This window comes from Taeniopygia guttata, chromosome 1, assembly GCF_048771995.1.
Source record: "Taeniopygia guttata chromosome 1, bTaeGut7.mat, whole genome shotgun sequence".
Classification (NCBI taxonomy): Eukaryota; Metazoa; Chordata; class Aves; order Passeriformes; family Estrildidae; genus Taeniopygia; species Taeniopygia guttata.
In genome coordinates this window covers 112812863-112832004 of record NC_133024.1, presented here as the reverse complement: position 1 = coordinate 112832004, position 19142 = coordinate 112812863, and the positions used below count along the sequence as shown (strand labels likewise).

The 19142-nt window shown below is 43.0% G+C and overlaps 1 protein-coding gene across 5 annotated transcripts in view; it reads right to left on the bottom strand.

The window, feature by feature from the left end:
• ERG (ETS transcription factor ERG) overlaps positions 1-19142 on the bottom strand; it is a 141782-nt gene that overhangs the window by 3517 nt on the left and 119123 nt on the right. For 3 of the 5 annotated variants that reach the window (XM_030284153.4, XM_030284132.4, XM_004175144.6), the window contains 7 exons: positions 15820-15971; positions 11724-11927; positions 10755-10835; positions 8820-8891; positions 3291-3359; positions 2884-2940; positions 1221-1268 (listed from right to left, as the gene is read on the bottom strand). In XM_030284153.4, the coding sequence (XP_030140013.2) occupies positions 1221-1268; positions 2884-2940; positions 3291-3359; positions 8820-8891; positions 10755-10835; positions 11724-11927; positions 15820-15971 (683 nt within the window). The remainder of the gene's footprint in view (positions 1-1220; positions 1269-2883; positions 2941-3290; positions 3360-8819; positions 8892-10754; positions 10836-11723; positions 11928-15819; positions 15972-19142) is intronic. The other 2 variants (XM_041718918.2, XM_004175145.6) reach the window with 1 other exon arrangement.

Sequence of the window (19142 nt, the reverse complement as noted above, 5' to 3'; positions counted from 1 at the left end):
AAAAGCATCCCAATCCAGATTGTGTTAATGTCATTCACAGTAATGAAGTCAACCAAATGGACACTTGATAAAATTTGGCAAGGCATGATTTATGTCCAAATTGAAGGGATGTGAGCCCCCACTTCCAGTCAAGACTAGTGATGCCTGGAAATCTCCACCACCTCAGGCCATTTGGAAATTCCTGTTCTTAACACTTACTTAATTACTTTCCTCTGCCACACAAAACTGTTTAGAGAGTCAGCTAATCTAGAACTGTGCTTGATGTCACTTGGGAGAAAGAGAAAGCAAATTTATCAGCATTTTGGCAATTTCAAGCCTTGAAAAGCTGTAATATTATTGTAAAAAGAATCATTGTCACTTGGGGCTGAGAAGCTCAGTGTGGAACAAGGAATTTCGTGCCCTGGAACTGTCCAGGCAAGGGACACAAGTGGAACACACAGTGCCAGTCCATTGTGGTGGGCTGTGCTGTTGATTATGGGGCTGTACAGCCACAGCATGTCCTGCAGACATGGAGCAGTGAAATCTGCACAATTCCCAAGCAGAGCTACTAAATCACCCAGAAGATCCCTTGTCGTTAGCAAAAACATGCTGGTCCGAGGTTTCACTCGATGATCCTTGAGGTGTTTTCCAACCTGAGTGGTTCTGTGAGTCTGTGATTGTGTTCTAAGCTACACATCCCTATCCATAATGCACCCCATTGCCTTCTTGAGGTGGGAGAGCATTTTTGAAGTGTTTAACCCAGTTATTAGTTGCAAATATATTATACTTTCCTGTTTTTTGTTTTCTTTTTCCTATATATCTCATCCCAAAATTTTGTATTCGTCAAGGCCAGCATGATATTGTGTTGTGGATTAACAGAATCTGAGACACAGATGATGAAGACTGGTTAAGAGATTTCTACCCTTCTGGAGGGGCAACTGGAGACCAGATGGGGGTCTCTTACACCCCTCAACCAAATCCTGATGTTCAGAAAGCTGAAGTGAACTCCAGCTTTAAAGGTTGGACTCTTTGGAGGTCCTTTCCAAACTTAATGAATCTAAATTCCTCTGTCCCACCCTTGCGTAATTCAGAAATTCTGCAACACACTGGGTATCATCAGCTCTCCCTGAGGAGTGGGAAAAACAGGGACATCCCCTTCCAGGTCTGATCTTAGAGCTGAAGTGGGAAACTCAGCAGTGAAAGGAAGGAAAGCCTCCTAAATCTGCAAAATCCCTTCTCACCTGGATTTGCGAGTCGGCTGCTGGTCGGTCCAAGAATCTGATAAGGATCTACAAAATTGTGAAAAAAAGATTTAAAATCATGCAACAGCATTGTCAAATATTTTAGGTACCATTTCTGAACCTTGTAAGGGGCAGTGTGCACTGCCTGATGGGACAGCAGGTCCAACACCTGAGCAATTTTCTCCCTCTGCATGGCAATATTTGCATGTTTTCTCTTCAAACTCTGTGTGCAAAGACATACGTTTGCTTTTTGTACTGTAATAACGTGCAGATGCACGTATTCAGAATGTAAACTTTGTTCTGAAGCATTCTGGTGGTGGAATCCCTATCCCTGGAAGTGTCCAAGGAAGCCCTGGAGGTGGCACTCAGAGCTCTGGGCTGGGAACAAGGTGGGGATGGGTCACAGGTTGGACTCGATGACCTTGGAGGTCTTTTCCAGCCTCAGGGATTCAGTGATTCTCTTTTGTCACTGGACTCCAGTGAGGGATGCCACGGATTAACTGCAACTGGTGTTTTCAGAAGAGTCTCTGTCAGCCTTACAATGCCTGTAGCATCTCAGCATTTCCCTCTGGAAATGAAAACTTTCTTTGGCCAGAAGTCCAACAGGGAAAAAGGGAGGGCTGTGACAGCAGGACCAAAGCCAAAGCGATGGGCTGCAAGCACTGAGAGACCCTGTGGCTTTTACAGCCAAGAAGGCAATCAGGTTACATTCCTTACACATTTTAATAGTCTGTGCAGCTTGCACACAGCCATTAAAAGGTCCTCAGGACTTAGATAAATCATTGGTATATTTCTACAAAGATTCTTGTGGTTGGAAGGCCAGATTAGATAAAACACTGTTTGGGCAAAATTCAGTGTAATACTTCCCAGGCAGTCTGTGCATGAGTTAATGAGACCTAGTCATGCACAGTCTTGTTTAGCTCTAACAAAAACCAGAATAATGATTTAAAATCCATGTGATAAAAACTGGCTCAGAGTCTTCTGAGCTAAGAATATCCTCTAAATCTCTTTTATTTCCTCCTTCTAACCTTTTGCTGTTAACAAAAGCCATGAGTGACTCAGGACCTTTGGAGTGCTCTCCAGCTACCTGTCCAAAATACAGCTGAATTTGCAATAAGGGATTAGGTCCCACCCCATGGATTTGCTGCCCTGAAAACACAAAAGGCACCCATTTTACTAAACCACTACTTATCAAACCCATAAACTTCTGTTTTCTCCTCAGTTTTCCAACAGACTGATAATCTCTCTGACATTCCTGTTGTGTTTCAGGAGCCAAATTCAGATGGGTTTCTGTAGGCTGTAATCCAGTCCCCCCCTTTTTTTTTTTTTTTTTTTTTTTTTTTTTTTTTTTTTAATTTTTTTTAAGCTCATGCACATTTTCCAGCTGCTAGCATCTCATCTACTGGGGTCATTTCACATCTCTACCTTCCATCTTCATACCCAAAATGTAGATGGATTGTTTTAATAGTATTTTTATTCTGGAAGGTTGTCACTGCCTTTAAACATTATACTCATCCCAAATCCAGCTGCAGAGCAAACCCCATTCACATCTGGGGTTTTGGTGGTCTCCAGCTGGAGAGGTCTGAACCAAATTGTGTAGTTTGGGTGCCCTTCTCACCATATTAAACAAACCCTGGGAAAATTCAAACCAAATTACACCCACCTAACTGAGGACGCTGGTCTTCTGTTTTGGGAACTGTTGAGGATGATGGCTGAGTAGCTGAAAATGGAAAAAAAACAAAAACAAAAACAAAAACCCATGTAGTTATTTTTCCAGTTAGGAAGTTGCTCACCAAACCTATGAGATCTCCCCAATCCTGGAGCTCCTGCTGTCCTCTGCTCCAGGATGGACACAAGAAGATTTAAAGCTCAAAAAAAGCTTTTTAAGGCTCTGTGGTGATGGGCTTGATGAAGTTTGAGTTTAAGGAAGGATGTGGCTGCCCAGTGACACCTCCCAGAATTACCTATACAATTGGCTTTCCAAAAATGCACAGATAAAACCCCTCCAGAGCTCCTGGAATTCCCTTTGGAGTCTAATCCATGCTGCCCCAGCTGTGCAGATGCTTTTACCTTTCGACTGAGGGCTGGGGTGGCTGTGACTCGTCCATGCTGATCTCCTGGCTTGCTCATAAGGCAAATCTGTGAAGGAAAAAGACATTTATCCATTCAGATATGGCCTAAAGTGGTTATGTCCAAAAAGGGCATGTTTGGGATTTGGATTTGGAAAATTACTGAAACAGGCAAGGAATTCTTTGTTAAAACCTTTATCACCTTTATTGCCTCTAAAAACAACAGTAAAAACAAGAGTTGTGCTCTGCACTGCTCTGCAGAGGTGCCTGTTGTTGTCAGAAGTCTGAGGTGCACTGAAATAGGGGTGCAAAGAATCCTCAGAGACAATACAGAGTTCATCACTTCCAAAGGTTCAGGAACTCCCTTTAGTCCCCTTCCTCAGCCCAGCACAACAAAGAATGGCACACACTGGCATCATGAATAATCTGTGCTAGAATCTTGCAGGAAAAGTCCCCCAAGAGCTCATTTTATGCATAAACCCTCCCAAATTCAGCATCTAACCGTGTTTCCCTTTAAAAAGACAGGCTTTAGTTGATTTATTCCTTTCTGCTTCTTGGGACAAGCTCCTTAAATTCACACATCTAAATTTTCATTTCCCTTTCTTTCATTTAGTCGTTACTTCTATTTTATTTCAGTGTTTTAGCATATTAAAAAATGAAAAAACTAAACCATAAAAGCTTTCTTCGTAAAGCAAATGTAGTAAATTCAAATGTTTGGTTTACCCTTAGAAATCTTTGGCAGTTTCCTGTGCTTTTCCATGGCTGACTTTAACACATTAGCTAAAATTACTGCTAAAATCAGAGACTTCTTTAACTTCCAGTGCCCACCTGGTCGAACTAAGTTGGTGCAGATGTCTTGACTCTCAACACTACTTGTGCTTTATTTCAGAATTCGTATTTGGAAATGAAAACAGAAAGCAAAGAAACAGCCCCAGACTGGCTCTGTGCAAGGCAGATGTATCTGCCCATTTCCAAGCCCTGGGAGAAGCAGCATTGCTTGGAAATAAAGTGTAATGTAAAATGCACAACCAAATTGCCTTTAATTTATTTAGTCTGGCACTGCCAGCTCTGCCACCTCTTAGAATCCTACACTTCAAAGCCTTTGCTCTTGCTGAGATTTGCAGCTGATTTTTGTACTGCATTTTCATAATGAATAACCTTATATCCCTGATTTCTTGAGAACTCTTCCACAGCTTCAGAGAAAATGTGAATTTTACAGGTGCTCATCTCTGAGCAGAATTGTGACATGCAGATGTCCTGCCCAGAAAGGCACTGTCAATTCCACCCTTTTCTTTCTGTTCTTTCCCTTTTTTCTTCCCTTCCCTTCCCTTCCCTTCCCTTCCCTTCCCTTCCCTTCCCTTCCCTTCCCTTCCCTTCCCTTCCCTTCCCTTCCCTTCCCTTCCCTTCCCTTCCCTTCCCTTCCCTTCCCTTCCCTTCCCTTCCCTTCCCTTCCCTTCCCTTCCCTTCCCTTCCCTTCCCTTCCCTTCCCTTCCCTTCCCTTCCCTTCCCTTCCCTTCCCTTCCCTTCCCTTCCCTTCCCTTCCCTTCCCTTCCCTTCCCTTCCCTTCCCTTCCCTTCCCCTTTTCCCTTCCCCTTTTCCCTTCCCCTTTCCCTTTTCCCTTTTCCCCTTCCCCTTTCCCTTTTCCCTTTTCCCCTTCCCCTTTCCCTTTTCCCTTTTCCCCTTTCCCTTTCCCTTTCCCTTTCCCTTTCCCTTTCCCTTTCCCTTTCCCTTTCCCTTTCCCTTTCCCTTTCCCTTTCCCTTTCCCTTTCCCTTTCCCTTTCCCTTTCCTTTCCTTTCCCTTCTTTTCCTTTCTCTTCTCCTTTCCTTTCCCCTTTCCTTTTCCTCTCCTTTCTCCTTTCCTTTTCCTCTCCTCTCCTCTCCTCCCTTTTTTTTTCTCCTATTTTTGGAACTCCAAACCATCAGACACCTGTGCCCTGAGAGCACTGGGAGATGCTGGGTGTGCTTGTACTTGGTGGCACTTGAAACATCCTTGGAACAAATTCAGTACTGTGAGGAAAATGCCTTGCTTTTTAACTCATCACATCACAAGATGGATCTTTTGACTACGCCCTCTCCACGGAAAGAAAAATCACATTATCAGCTTTTCTGGAAATAGAGCAAAGCTCCAGCTTCATGCTTGGTTCAGCATCGTGCCTTGATAAACACATTGTTACTGCAGATAAGCAGAGCTGTTCTTGTCCATGAGACATCAGCACAACGTGTCCTTATCTGGGACAGATCCCTGATGGGAATGCTCCTGCTTGGTGAGACAAACCCCAGCCAGGTGTCCCAGAGCTCCTGAGAGCCGCATTGTCACTGAAACCCCACGTTCTGCTGTAAAGGTGACTGAGAAATCCTCCCCTGCACTGCAAGCCCTGCTCATTTCCCATTTTCTATTGTAGTGCCTTAACAATGGCAGTGCTTAATTACTCACTCCAGAACTGCACCCCAGGATTTGGCTGAACGTTATTTATTCCCCCTGCTCCTCATTTTTGACCTTTTTCATGTCATCAAGTGGCTGTCCCCAGGGTCTGCTTTCGCTCTCACATGAACAGTGCTTTGTTATGGGAAAGCTTCTTTGCAGTCTGGTTGAAATGTGACATTTAACTCAAAGGAAAACCACAGAATAAGCCAACAAAACAGTTTCCTGAAAGAAAACTGAATTTCTGCAGAAAGCCCTTTTTCTCTGAATAAAAATTCTGACTTTGAAGACATCCGTCAACTTTCAATTGTAGAACATAAAATAAAACAATACTTCCAAAATCACTACAGTTCTTTGAAGAAAATGTTTAGTTCTGCACAGAAGAACAGAGATACCCTGAAACTAAACTGCAATTCCACAAGTAATTGTGTGAATGCAGAAAGATGCTGACACAAAGCATTTTCTTACGTGCCATTTCAAATATAAGTTAGATAAAAATGCTGAAATGAAGGAGGTCACCATGTCTGGTGTGTGGTTTAGGATGTTTTCCTTTAGAGAAAATTTACATTTCATTTTCCCATCACATATAGGATGAAACAAATATGGATATCATACACCTTGTCAGGAACAAAAAAATCCCAATTTTCATTCAAAACCAGAGAAAAACAGACTCATTCCAGCCTTTACCTGAAATCCTCTCCATTGGCATAGCTTTTCCTGCAGGACACCAGGTCTTTCTGGTCTTATGTTACATGTTCACTACTGCTGGGAATTACTGAGAGTTTGGGGCCTCTGGATTTATGTTTGGTGATTGTTTCCATAGTTCTGCTTTGCTTTCTCATCCCTATTTGTGCTGACATTCCCCAGTGTCCCTGACAGCTCCCGGGTACCCCAGTCTGCTTTAATGCTCCATGAAAATGTTTAATTTATTTGGAATATCCCTGCTTCTTATACTGACACTAAGCAGGTGCCCTGTCACTCTCTTTATTTTGATAATTATATCACGTTTCCTCAACCCCAGACCGTGATTTGAACATTTTCAAACTTCTGTATCTCTCAACATGCTCCAAAGCTTTTTCCATACTCCCATGGCTTTCCCAGGCGTTTCTAAGCACCTCCAATCTCTGCAAAGAGCCTTTTTGATAAGGGGTGATTGACACAGCTTTGCATGCAAGGCCACACTGCTGGGGTGCTCCATGGCACAGCCACAACTCCCATGGGATTCTCCACCGTGGCTCTTCGTTTGTTCACATCTTTCCCTTTGGCCCACGAGCAGAGCAGTGGCTGTCACCGTGCCATAAATAAAGATGATTGGGTTAAGTTGTTCCTTCATGAGTGAAGGGGGCTAATTTGGAATCAGTAAGATATGCAAATGACTTGTGCCTTGTGCTGCATTTATCAGCTCGTGTTTTCAGTAGTTAATAGATTGCCAAGTTGTTTCTCCCTAATGAACTTCCTGGGTACCTGGACAGGGATCCTGGACAGGAATCTCTGGGTTTAAGTAACAACAAAATCGTGAGATCATGGAATGGGTTGGGTTGGAAGGGGCCTTAAAAATCATCCACTCCCCCGCTGCCATGGCAGGGACACCTCCCACTGTCCCAGGCTGCTCCAGCCCCAGTGTCCAACCTGGCCTTGGACAATTCCAGGGATTCAGGGGCAGCCACAGCTGCTCTGGGCACCCTGTGCCAGGACCTGCCCACCCTCCTAGAGAAGGACTTTTTTTCCCAATATCCCATATAAAGTTGGAATTTTTCAGTCTGAAGCCATTCCCTGTGTCCTGTCCCTCCATTCCCTGGAAATTGTCTCTCTCCATGTTTCCTGTGGCTCTTTCACCCCAAAGCTTCTCTTCCCCAGCTGGAACAATCCCAACTTAACTTAAGATGTCCATTACTGATGACAGGATAATTAGCCACTTCTTAATTTGTTTCTTATGATACACTGATTTAATTTCTGTTGTAAATAGTTGTGGAGTGTTGTGGTGAATGCCTTATGAAAGCCAAATGTATGCACTGGATCAGCAGTTCCCTTTTTAGCCATTAATATAAACAAACAATTCTAACAGTTTGATTTCTAAGGATTCAAACAATTTGAATTTGTTGATGTAATGGCCTGGTAGTTGTTTCCCTTTCTTTTCTAATTATCAATTACCAAATCTACAGACATGCATGTATACATGTATATAAGGCTATATAAAATAATATCTCTATGTAGCCTCCTGCACTCTACCCTAGAGCACAAATAAAATAATTCCTGTTCAAACTCCCTTTTTTTAATGTGCCAATATCTCTTTTCACCAGAGCTCAGCCAACTCCAGTGCATGTCTCTTCTAAGAACTTGGAGTTTTGCCTCTGGCTTAGTAATGGATTTCCTTTAAATTCAGTATTTGCTGCAACTCCTCTTGATGTCCCTTAGTACTCTGCACTCATTATTGGAAAAGCAAATTAGGCATTTTTTCAGCATTTTTTGTGGTGAAGGGTGATAAAAAGAAAATCTTTGGCTTCATAGCCACGTCCTCACCTTCTTTAATTATTCCCATCAGCCTTTCACAAATCAGCACATTCACAAAACTTTCACACATTTCAAAATTTTGAGCATTAAGAACTTCCTTATGTTTTGATTTTACTTAAGACTCTGAAAGTCATAATCAGATTGTTGTAGGTTCTGCTTGCCTCAAACATAAATAAAATGTAGACAGCAAGAGAAACATATATCCTGCATTTTTAGAGTATTTTCCCCCAATAGCCTTCAAATAAAAGGGAATTTTAGCCTCATTTTACAGAGAACTGAAGGGCATTGACAAGTGACTGTGCTGGGATAGTGCAACAGAAACAGTGAACAGAGCTCAGGTTTCTGATTCCCTGGTGCTTTAAAAAATTGATACAATTGCTTCAAAGACAGAGGTTTTTGGAAGAAATGGACTTATTAAACTCTACTTAATTACTTCACTCTACACAATTATATAGACACATATATATGGGACATAGGTATATAATGTGTGTGTTCAAAGTAGAGCCTCATATTTATGAAAAGGAAAAAAGAATAATATATTTCAAGAGATGAAATCAATAAGATCACAGCACAGAAAAAAATGGTTATTGTTCATACCTGGCCTGGTTGCAATTCTTTGTGTTGCTTCTGGATAAACTGATGTGTTTGGGAAAATAAAAGTGGCACCTCCTGAAGAGAAAGAAGAGGACATAACACCTAAATTCATTTCCACAGTCCCTAGATCCACCAATATTTTCCCCTCCTGTAAAGTGAATGAGTGAAGAATCTGAATATCTATTTTCTGCCTTTGGACTGTTAGATATAAAAGTTCATTCCAATAATCTTCAAATTACTGGATAAAAGACTGTGCAAAATCTGTTTCAAGAAGGAGACAGTCAAGCTCAGGAGATCCCTTCTACCACAACCACCTCCACCTGGGAAGGTGGCTTTGTATCCCCTGAAATAAACCCCCTTTGCCTCCATTAGTGCATTCCCAGAAAAGTCCATATTTTCAACAGAGACTTTTGGGTCAGACCCTCAGATATCTCAATAATCTTCCCCGGAGTGAAACAATGAGAAATATTGAGCTTGATGTAGGAAATGGAATCTCTCTTTTCTCAGGCACTGAAATTGCTCTGACTACACTAATGGACTTCTCATGACCCTCTCCAGGAACATCAAAAAAAAAGCCAATTACTTTTTATTTCAAAAAACTTTTTTTCTAACTCTTTTGTTTTCCACTGAAATTTGAACAACTGATTTCCCATATGCTGATGATCAGCACGACACTATTCACACTCCCCAATGACAGATAATCTCATTTTGGTGAAATGAATTTCAGAATATCATTGTCAGTGCACACATAGAGAAAAAGATAACACACAGAACTGCTGAACAACACTTGGATATCTACAAATGGAAGCTGCTTGGCAAATGAGAATCTCTAAAACCACAGATGAAAAAGACCATCAGGTCCATCTATTTTTAAAAAGGACTTAAATCTTATCCAAACCACATCAAAGAAATGGAAACTTTTTTTGTTGCCTTTGGTGGGGTTTGCAGCAAGCCTAGAGCCCACAGTAGGACTTTGTTTGCCACTATGACCAGTGGCAAAAGATCTTCCAATCCACTGAATTTTGGTACAAAACTCACCCAGAGTGAAAAACGAAATAAAATATGAAAGAAACATTGCCATCCAAGTTTTGTTTTCTTTTTCTTTTGCATTATCCTTTGTATTATCTTTTTCTTTTCTCATAGAGAATTGTTATTTCTGGTCACTGTAGGTAACTAACACCCTCAGGCATGATCATGCAAGATTCCAAACATCTTTTGTAGGGATATAAACCACATTATTTGTACAATTCCATGCCATCCTCTGCTGCACAACTGTTACAGCAAGTCAAAAGAGATTCTGAATTAATTTCATAAATACTTGAAGTTGCATCCTGAAAGACAGATGAGGCATGTGTCATTCTCTGGCCTACACTCAACACTTTTCTGGGCCAAATTAACAGAAGGGTGAATATCAACAAAAATAATTTTAAATTCAGATCAGATTTAGTGTAATTCCCAGCTCAAGTCCCACAGCAGCTAGAAAATGAGATGAGCTGACTGCCTAAAGAGCAATTTTATTGATTTCCACAACATTTAGCTCATGGGAGAGGAGACATCTCCATTCCCCAGAGCCCAAAGCACTTCTGAGCTCCAAGAAGCTTCTAGGGATCCATGGAGTAGATCTGACAGCAGAATGGACAGAAGGACCATAAAAATGCTCAGATAAAAGGCCCCAAACCTGCAGTTTTATGCTGTGTCAGGGACCCCATTCTTTTGCAGGACACCAGAAATTTTTGCACCATTTTTTGCACCACCTGGCCCTGCGTGATCTCACCTTTTCTCTGTGTGTCTGTGCAGAAAACACACAGACAGCAGGGAGGGGATTCTCCTGCCTCCCTCCTGATTTACCACTTCCATTTTTTTAGCAAGCAGCCCATGGAAAGGAATCCTGTACTTTTAGAAGATGACCTACAGCAGTGGGAGCAGTGCCAGCATTACCTGTGTTTCTAGCATGCATTAACCGTGGAGAGTTTTGTAAGGCCTTATCAACATCATCTGAAGTCAAATGTGGAAGAGGAGCTACAAAACAAAACAAAAAGCAACACCAAAATGTAAAAAAAATCGTGAATTATCTTTTTAAACCATATTTTCCCCTGACAGGATTGCCTGAATGCGAATCTATCAACAGCCTGCAGTTTGGAGGGAGGTGTGTGGGCTACAGGGTAAATTAGGGCATTCATTTATCCAATATCATCATGTATTGTTATGAATGCACAAAATTTCTGGCTGGTTATTGACAGTGTGCGTGTGGAGGAGACTGCACCGCACTGGTGTTGCAATGCTTGGTGTTTTTTTCTCTAAAAACCATGTTCATTTTAACTTCTTTAAACTTTAAACTTTAAATTTTCCTCAAGCTTAGGTGAAAGCCCTCAATCCAGGTAATCCCTAGTCCCTTTTTTCCCACTGAAATTCTAGCCATGCACTACAGTTAATTTGCATTTGGATTTCAGGGACTGTTCCTTTTTTTCCATAATTTACAGAATTTTTTTAATTCAATTCAGTTGAATCTTCCCAGTCCTATCCAGAGTACAGCAAACTGCTGCCAGTCCTTAGAATCATGCCTGGAATTCACTTTATGAATCAATGTTTGCACTCTCGTTTAGTTAAAATGGAAAGAAATGAGTATGTGACCAGAAAAAACATCAGCACTGAACCCCATGTGATTTTTCTTCCTGCTCAATATGCTTCGACTCAATTTTTCTCTGAGATGGATACCTAGAAAGAGTCACTAATTCTTCTCTTTGCTAAACACGAGTGAAATTAATGGGAATCTTTCCATCAAACTCAACAGGATTTGGGCTGGCCTCCCTGTTATGCTCTTAGGAACAGCAACAGACATTTGCAAACCCGATCATTCACGGCGCTAAATCTAGGACAGGCTGCGGGCACGGCGGAGGGCTGGCTTACTCTCTCTGAGGTAGTGTAGGTGTGACAGGAGGATGTCTGCATTGTAGCTGGGGGTGAGCCTCTGGAAGTCATCCTTGGTCATTTTGCAGAGCTCCTTGCCGTCGATGTTCTGGAAGAGCAGGATGTCCACGTCCGGCAGCCCGTACTCCTTGACCGCCCACTCCAGCCACTGGCGCACGTGGTCGGTGCTCCACAGCGTGGGGTCTGTATAAAATCAGGCAGGGAAAGGGGAATCTGAGCCACTGGACCCGTGAAAAGTAATCCCCCCCTTTACTGACTGCTGGAGGAGTTAATTTGGTGCGCTGAGTGCAAGGGAGAATAATTGCAGAAAGCTGTGAGCTCTGAGTGTCAACAACGAAGCCTCTACTGCATCAAGGGAAGTACCGGTTGGGTATCAGGAAAAAGTTTTTTTACATAAAGTTAAAGTTTTTACATAAAGTTAAAGATAAAGTTCTGGGAGGGCTGCCCGGTGAGGTGGTGGAGTCACCATCCCTGGGTGTGTTTAACAAAGCCTGGATGTGGCACTGGGTGCCAGGGTTGGGTTGAGGTGTTGGGGCTGGGTTGGACTCGATGATCCTGAAGGTCTCTTCCAACCCAGTGATTCTGGGAATTCTGTGCATTTTGTGAATTGCTCTGCACAACTCCCTGACAGAAGGGGCAGTGAGGGAGGCGTCAGGCTCTGCTGTCGTTTCCCAAGGGAAAGGATGAGAGGAAATGGCCTCAAATTTAGGAAGGACCTTGAGATTCTTGAGCACATCCAGAGGGGGCAACGAGGCTGGAGAGGGGCTGGGAACACAAACCCTGTGAGGAAGCACTGAGGGAGCTGGGGGTGCCCAGCCTGGAAAAAAGGAGGCTCAGGGGTGACCTTGTCACTCCCCACAGCTCCTGAAAGGTGCCTGTGCCCAGCTGGGGCTGGGCTCTTTCACCAGGCAGCATTGACAGAACCAGAGCTCACAGCCTCGAGCTGCACCAAGGGAAATACAGGTTGGATAACAGGGAAAAGTTTTTATAGAAATGGTGATAAAGTTCTGGAGTGGCTGCCCAGGAGGTGGTGGAGTCACCATCCCTGGGTGTGTTTAACAAAGCCTGGATGTGGCACTGGGTGCCAGGGCTGAGTTGAGGTGCTGGGGCTGGGTTGGACTCGATGATCCTGAAGGTCTCTTCCAACCCAGTGATTCTGGGAATTCTGTGAATTGCTCTGCACAACTCCCTGACAGAAGGGGAGGTGAGGGAGGGGTCAGGCTCTGCTGTCCTTTCCCAAGGGAAAGGATGAGAGGAAATGGCCTCAAATTTAGGAAGGGCCTTGAGACACTTGAGCACATCCAGAGGAGGCAACGAGGCTGGAGAGGGGCTGGGAACACAAACCCTGTGAGGAAGCACTGAGGGAGCTGGGGGTGTCCAGTCTGGAGAAAAGGAGGCTCAGGGGTGACCTTGTCACTCCCCACAGCTCCTGAAAGGTGCCTGTGCCCAGCTGGGGCTGGGCTCTTTCTCCAGGCAGCACTGACACAACCAGAGCTCACAGCCTCGAGCTGAGGCAAGGGAAATACAGGTTGGATATCAGGGAAAAGTTTTTACAGAAATGGTGATAAAGTTCTGGAGTGGCTGCCCGGGGAGGTGGTGGAGTCACCATCCCTGGGTGTGTTTAACAAAGCCTGGATGTGGCACTGGGTGCCAGGGCTGAGTTGAGGTGTTGGGGCTGGGTTGATGATCTTGAAGGTCTCTTCCAACCCAGGGATTCTGTGAATTCTGTGATTCTGTGAGTGAGCTCCTTCTCCCACTCAGCTCTTCTGCCTCATTGTTTTTAGGCTTTTTTAGCCATTGTTTTTAGCTCTTTTTAACAGAGCTACTGACAGCACTGCAAGCGGAGCTGAACAAGTTTCAAAACTCTCTGTTCAATCCTTATCTTTAGTCAAGTGAAATTTCCACTAATGTCTAGAAGAATCTTTCTTGGGTACAGGTTAAATAAGCACTCACAGATTCAGGCAGTTAGGCAGTTTAGGATATTAAAATATTTTGCTTTTTTTCCCCCTTGACTGCTGTGTTGTACCTTTGCATTTTATATACATGCATGGGTATTGGCAAAACCATCTGGGGAAAAAGAGCCCCAAACAGTTGAGATTTCTAGCAAAATGTTTTTTAATGAATCCTCAGTATTAATTTAAGGGGTTTTTTTTTAATTTTTCCCTCTAAACTCCTCATTTTCTATTTCCCTCCCATTCTATTTTCCTTGTTTTGAGTAAGGAACCAACAACACAAAGTTCCCTCAGCTCATCACAAAGAATTTATACTTATTGCAGAGAAAAGATTAAAGCCAAGGGTTCTTCAAGACTTTCTTCCTTATCATCTTAGGGACTCTGTGATTTTGTGATATCCTCAAGGCTGAGTATGGAGCATGTGGAGGTCAATTGGCTCCCAGGGTTCATCCCATGAAAATCTGGGACATGAATGGCAGCCTAAATAGCTTTTCTATGGCTTAACTTCAGTGCCATTCCCTCTATTTTCACTGTTGTTCAGGCTGGTCTGAAAGAGGGGGACACCTCCTGAATTCCACCAAAAAAAAAACACTTGAAATAATGCCTCTATTTGGTATGAAATAAGCAGGAATCTAGAGAGATTCAAGTCTGGTGGCAAATGGATGAGGTCTGGATGAGATTGTCCACACCTACAGCAAAGTACTCTAAGAATTTCAGTTTTCTCTGAAGTAAACAACCAAACACAAGGAAATTTACCAAAATAACTTCACTATGTCTGTAATTTTTAATCACCCCTCAATTGTGATAAATAGAAAATTACCACAACTGGAAATGTGAAGTTTACTTCTAACTTTGCCACATGACCTGCACACTGCCTATGCAATAATCAAAACCAACTGATTTTTGTCCATTAATTTCTTCAAGTGACCTCAAAATGGCAAGACTGTGACCGTCTTGCTCTTTGATAATCATTCAAACCCACCTCAAAAACACCTCCAGGAATACACTAAATAAAAAAATTCCTTGCTGAGCTAACCATGCTAAGAATTACTAAAGGTCTTTTTTTAAAAAGTGCCAAACACCAGGGAGAGAAATGTTTTAGAACATTCAAAAGCTCTGTATTTCAGTGTTGGCAGGACATTTATTATTCAGAGCATCAGTCTCCAGAGCAGAATTGACAATACCATTGCAGAGGACACTGCAACAGATTTGTCCACACCTTTCTTGACAAATAACTGAAATAATCACAGCTTGCAAAATTGGCCACAGTCAGTACTCTTGCATGTCTAAGCAACTGAAAAACTGTAATAATATTAAGCAACATGGCAGAGGCAGAAATATTTCACACAAGCATCTCTCTGCTGGAGAGGAACCAGCAGCAAAACATTCCCTCCTGGCTCAGGTGTTGAGTTTACCCTGTGCATATCCTGTGGTTTAGAGCACCCAGAGATGCCATGATGCTGTGTTTTGGAAACAGGCACTGCAGAATATTCCAGGTTGGTTTGGAGGACAAGGCAGCCAGAAGTGACAAAAAGGCAGCAGCAGCCTTCTTGTCCCATCAACTGTTGAATCCCACAGCCAAGCCTGTCAAGGCTGACCAAGAATTTCTCAATTGTGCTCTTACATTGCAGTGGAGTTGTCAGTTTGCTTATTAAAATGTTTTCTGCTGCCCACACTCAGGGGATAACCCACATAAAGGCTCTTCATGCCTGTTGGATCCCACAGAAGCTACTTTTTGGTGTTTTCAAAGATAACCTGTGCTACAGTGATCCTTTCTCTCTTTCTCTCTCCCACACACCCTGCACCCAGCTTGCCCAAGGGCTAAGAAATGGAGGTGCTTCTTCCTTTTGCTCACTTTAGGGTGAAATCCTCCAAGAAGGAGCTACAGGAGTCAGATAAGATCTGAGTGCCTCTTATCAGCCCATTCTGCTGCTGAAATGGGAAGAACAGATTGAGGAGGTGTCCTCACTGCTCCTCCTCAGCTCATTCTCTCAATAACCCCTACAAATTACTGCTCTTTTCCTCCTGATCACTACTTTTCTCCAAACCCTCTCAAATAATCTCAGTGGGCTTGAGGGAAATACAGTTTTTTTAGGTTGCAATTTTGGTGTAGAGCATCTAACCTGCTGGCACAATGACTCTTCGTTCGTTGGTCGTCATGTTTGGGGGTGGAATGTGCTTCTCCTCCATGTAGTTTCCATAGTTCATCCCAACACTGTCTGAGCTGCTGACCATCTTCCCTCCTTTTGCCACGCTGCAGTCATCTGGAGAATTCCTAGGCAGACAAGAAAGGTGTGCTTCCATTATTATTCCAGTCCTTATTAATATCACCGGCAGAGAATCGCCTGGAATGAAATAGAAAACTGGGAGTGGAGCACCTGGAAAACCCAGTTCCCCCCACCCAGTGACTCTGCAGATTCCTTCACTTGTCTAAAAACACCACCCAGGTTCAATGGACCATCTATTTATTTCTACCACCAAAAGATCAGGCTCTCGTATCTCTCCAGAATTTATAAACACTAATAATTTAACTCCAGATTTGGAATGGAGGCATAGTCATGAGCTTGTTCACCCTGGTGGCTGCAAGGAGCTGCATTTCCCTCTCCAAACATCTCACAGACAACTGAGAAACACAGCAATGCATTCATTGCATATTTTCTGGGGGAAAACCATTCTTAGTTGCCATTGTCCAAGCAGTCCAAGGCTTGGAGAGCTGCCCACCTCCACTGCCATCGCTGTTCCACACTCACTTGCACTTCATGTCATGCAATGTATTCACATTTCTATGTAAAGTTCACAAAAAAAAAAAAAAAAGGAACATTTGCCAAAGCCATGATTTAAAATACCACACGCATGACTGGAAAAACCTTTCAGCTCCTGACTAGTTCAGTCTCCATGGTACTGCAGTCAAGACAGGGAAATCTGCAGAGGATCTGCAACCAGACACCTCTTTAATTTTGGCTTTGCTTTCTGAATAGAGTCTTTAGGTTTAACATCCCACAGGGGGTTCCCTAATGGCATTTTAATTGCATCACAGTTTTCTTTCTGGCAGACAGAGACATATTTGTCCCTTAATTTAATGTCTACAACGTGTTTCATCAGAGGGAGAAAAATTGTTACAAAAATCAAAATAAAGAACTCGGCCACGGGGAATACCTTTAAATGTAAAGAGTTTGTTTGGCAAGGGAAGAAGAGTGTTAGCTGGGGTTTGGTTTCGTTAGCAATACCTCATTACTAACAAGCTTTCCTTTAGTCCTGCCATTTAACTCCTGAAATTGTGCTGTGGTCTCACTAAACAAGAGGCAAGTCACAGATCTGTGGAATCATGGAATTTCACAATGGGTTGAGTGGGAAGGGAATTTCAAGATCACTCAACTACACCCCCTGCCATGGCAGGGACAACTCCCACTGTCCCAGGCTGCTCCAAGCCCCAAATCCAACCTGGCCTTGGGCACTGCCAGGGATCCAGGGGCAGCCACAGCTGCTCTGGGAATTCCATCCCAGCCCTGCCCACCCTGCCAGGGAACAATTCCTAATTCCCAATCTCCCATCCAGCCCTGCCCTCCTTCACTTTAAAGCCTTTCCCCCTTGTCCTGTCACTCCAGGCACTCTCCAAAGTCCCTTTCTGGCTCTCTTTGAGCCTCTTTTAAGCCCTGTGACTCAGTTGTGTTGACTGCTCAGCACTACCATGGTCCAGGAACTAATCCAGTTAAAATCCTCACATGAGTGGTTTAAAAAAAGAACCAGCACTTGGAAAGCTGAAAAATTAGTGTACATCTTAAAGACTAAAAGAAAATATAAAGTATAGCATTATTTTTTTTTCTATGCAGTATTCATACTGATTTTACCCTTCTGTGTTAAGGTAGATAGTCAAGGAAAAAATCAACTGCTGCTAACTTTCAGTTAAAAATTAAAATATATCACAGAGATCATTCAGTGGTTGTCAACATCACCTTTAGGAGAAGGAAGAGGGCCTTCAATGTTGTCTGGAAAATGCTGGCTTCACACACTTTTTCCAGGATGCCTCTAAAGGCGTCCCCTATGAAATCTGCCCTGTGTAAAAGCCCTGCAACTTCTCTGTCAGCCCCAGGACTGAAAAACAACCACGAGGGAAAACACAGTCAGCACCTGCCACTGCCTGGTGGTGAATTCAGCCCTTCCCCTCACAACCAGAGCACTTGGGCAATATTTTCTCTGGTTTACTTTTGCTCTCCTACCACACACCACTAAATATAACCCTGGGGTGCAGCCCATTCTGTCCAAACAGAGCAAAACAAAGCTGCTTTTTCTTTCAGACATAAATTCTGAAGGAGAGCTTTTGTGATGGTTCCTTGTGAGTGACATGTTGCTGTTTTCTGCTTCCCTTCCAGAAATACGAATGGCATAAACGTGGGAGTGAGTCTGCACTTTAAATTATGGACATTTGGAAACATCTTCCACCACCTGCATTTATACCTGTGCAGATGGGGACCCTGATCCCCAAAAGCAATTCTGCTAGAAAGAATTATTTGGCCCATATACTGTATTTTTAAGAAACAGAGAGCTAGCAACATCCTTTAGTTTAACTGACACAGGTCTTTAATTTTGGGTTTTTTTTTCTGGGGGAAGAAACTTGGGATAAAGGGACTCCAAAGTGAAATATCCCATCAGTAGCAGCCTCCAGCACTTCTACAAGCAATGGTGCATTAAAAACAGTCTTGTAAACACTGAGCAGTAAATGATGTGGAAGATCCAGTAGCACAGAGCTTTTGGCAATCTGACAGGGCTTCTGAGATGGTTTTCTGATCTGAATATAAACACACAGGGGTGGGGAAGAAGATCATAAATAAGTCATAACTTTTCATTAAAATCCAGAAGCAGATGGTCAAGAATTTTGTCCCTTTAGCTCACTGGGTGGACCAGCAAATCCCTCATCCATCAAATCTCCTAAGGCCACGCTTAATTTCAGGCATGGAATCAACTCCATGGGATTTAACAGGACTACTCTGGTACTTCAAATTGAGTGTGTGCCCTAAACCACTGAGCCAGGGCTTAACTCAACTGCCTGGAACAAACTTCTACAGTACAGAAAGCAAAACTGAAAATGCAAGCAGACGCTAGAAAATGGTGTTTCTAGTGCCCAGAACAACAAGAGAGTGATTGTCTACAAAGGGGTTTTTTTAGGACTTTCTGTGAGTCTGCTTTATTTCTGTACCACCAGGGGAGCAGGGTGGAAAAGCAGCTTTTGGAAAGGGTCCCCAGAATGAAGGGTGCAGCTCTGCAGTGATTCATCCCCAGCTCCAGGTCTGAAATGAAACCAGAGATGTTTTTCTTCACAGCTGCCTGTTATTTTTGCCCTTTGTAAATACACTGTGTTACACCTGGAATTTACAAAAAAAAAAGAAATACATTAAAAAATTAAAAAGAGGTAAGACTACACAGAGTCATGGTACCCAAGCACACTTTG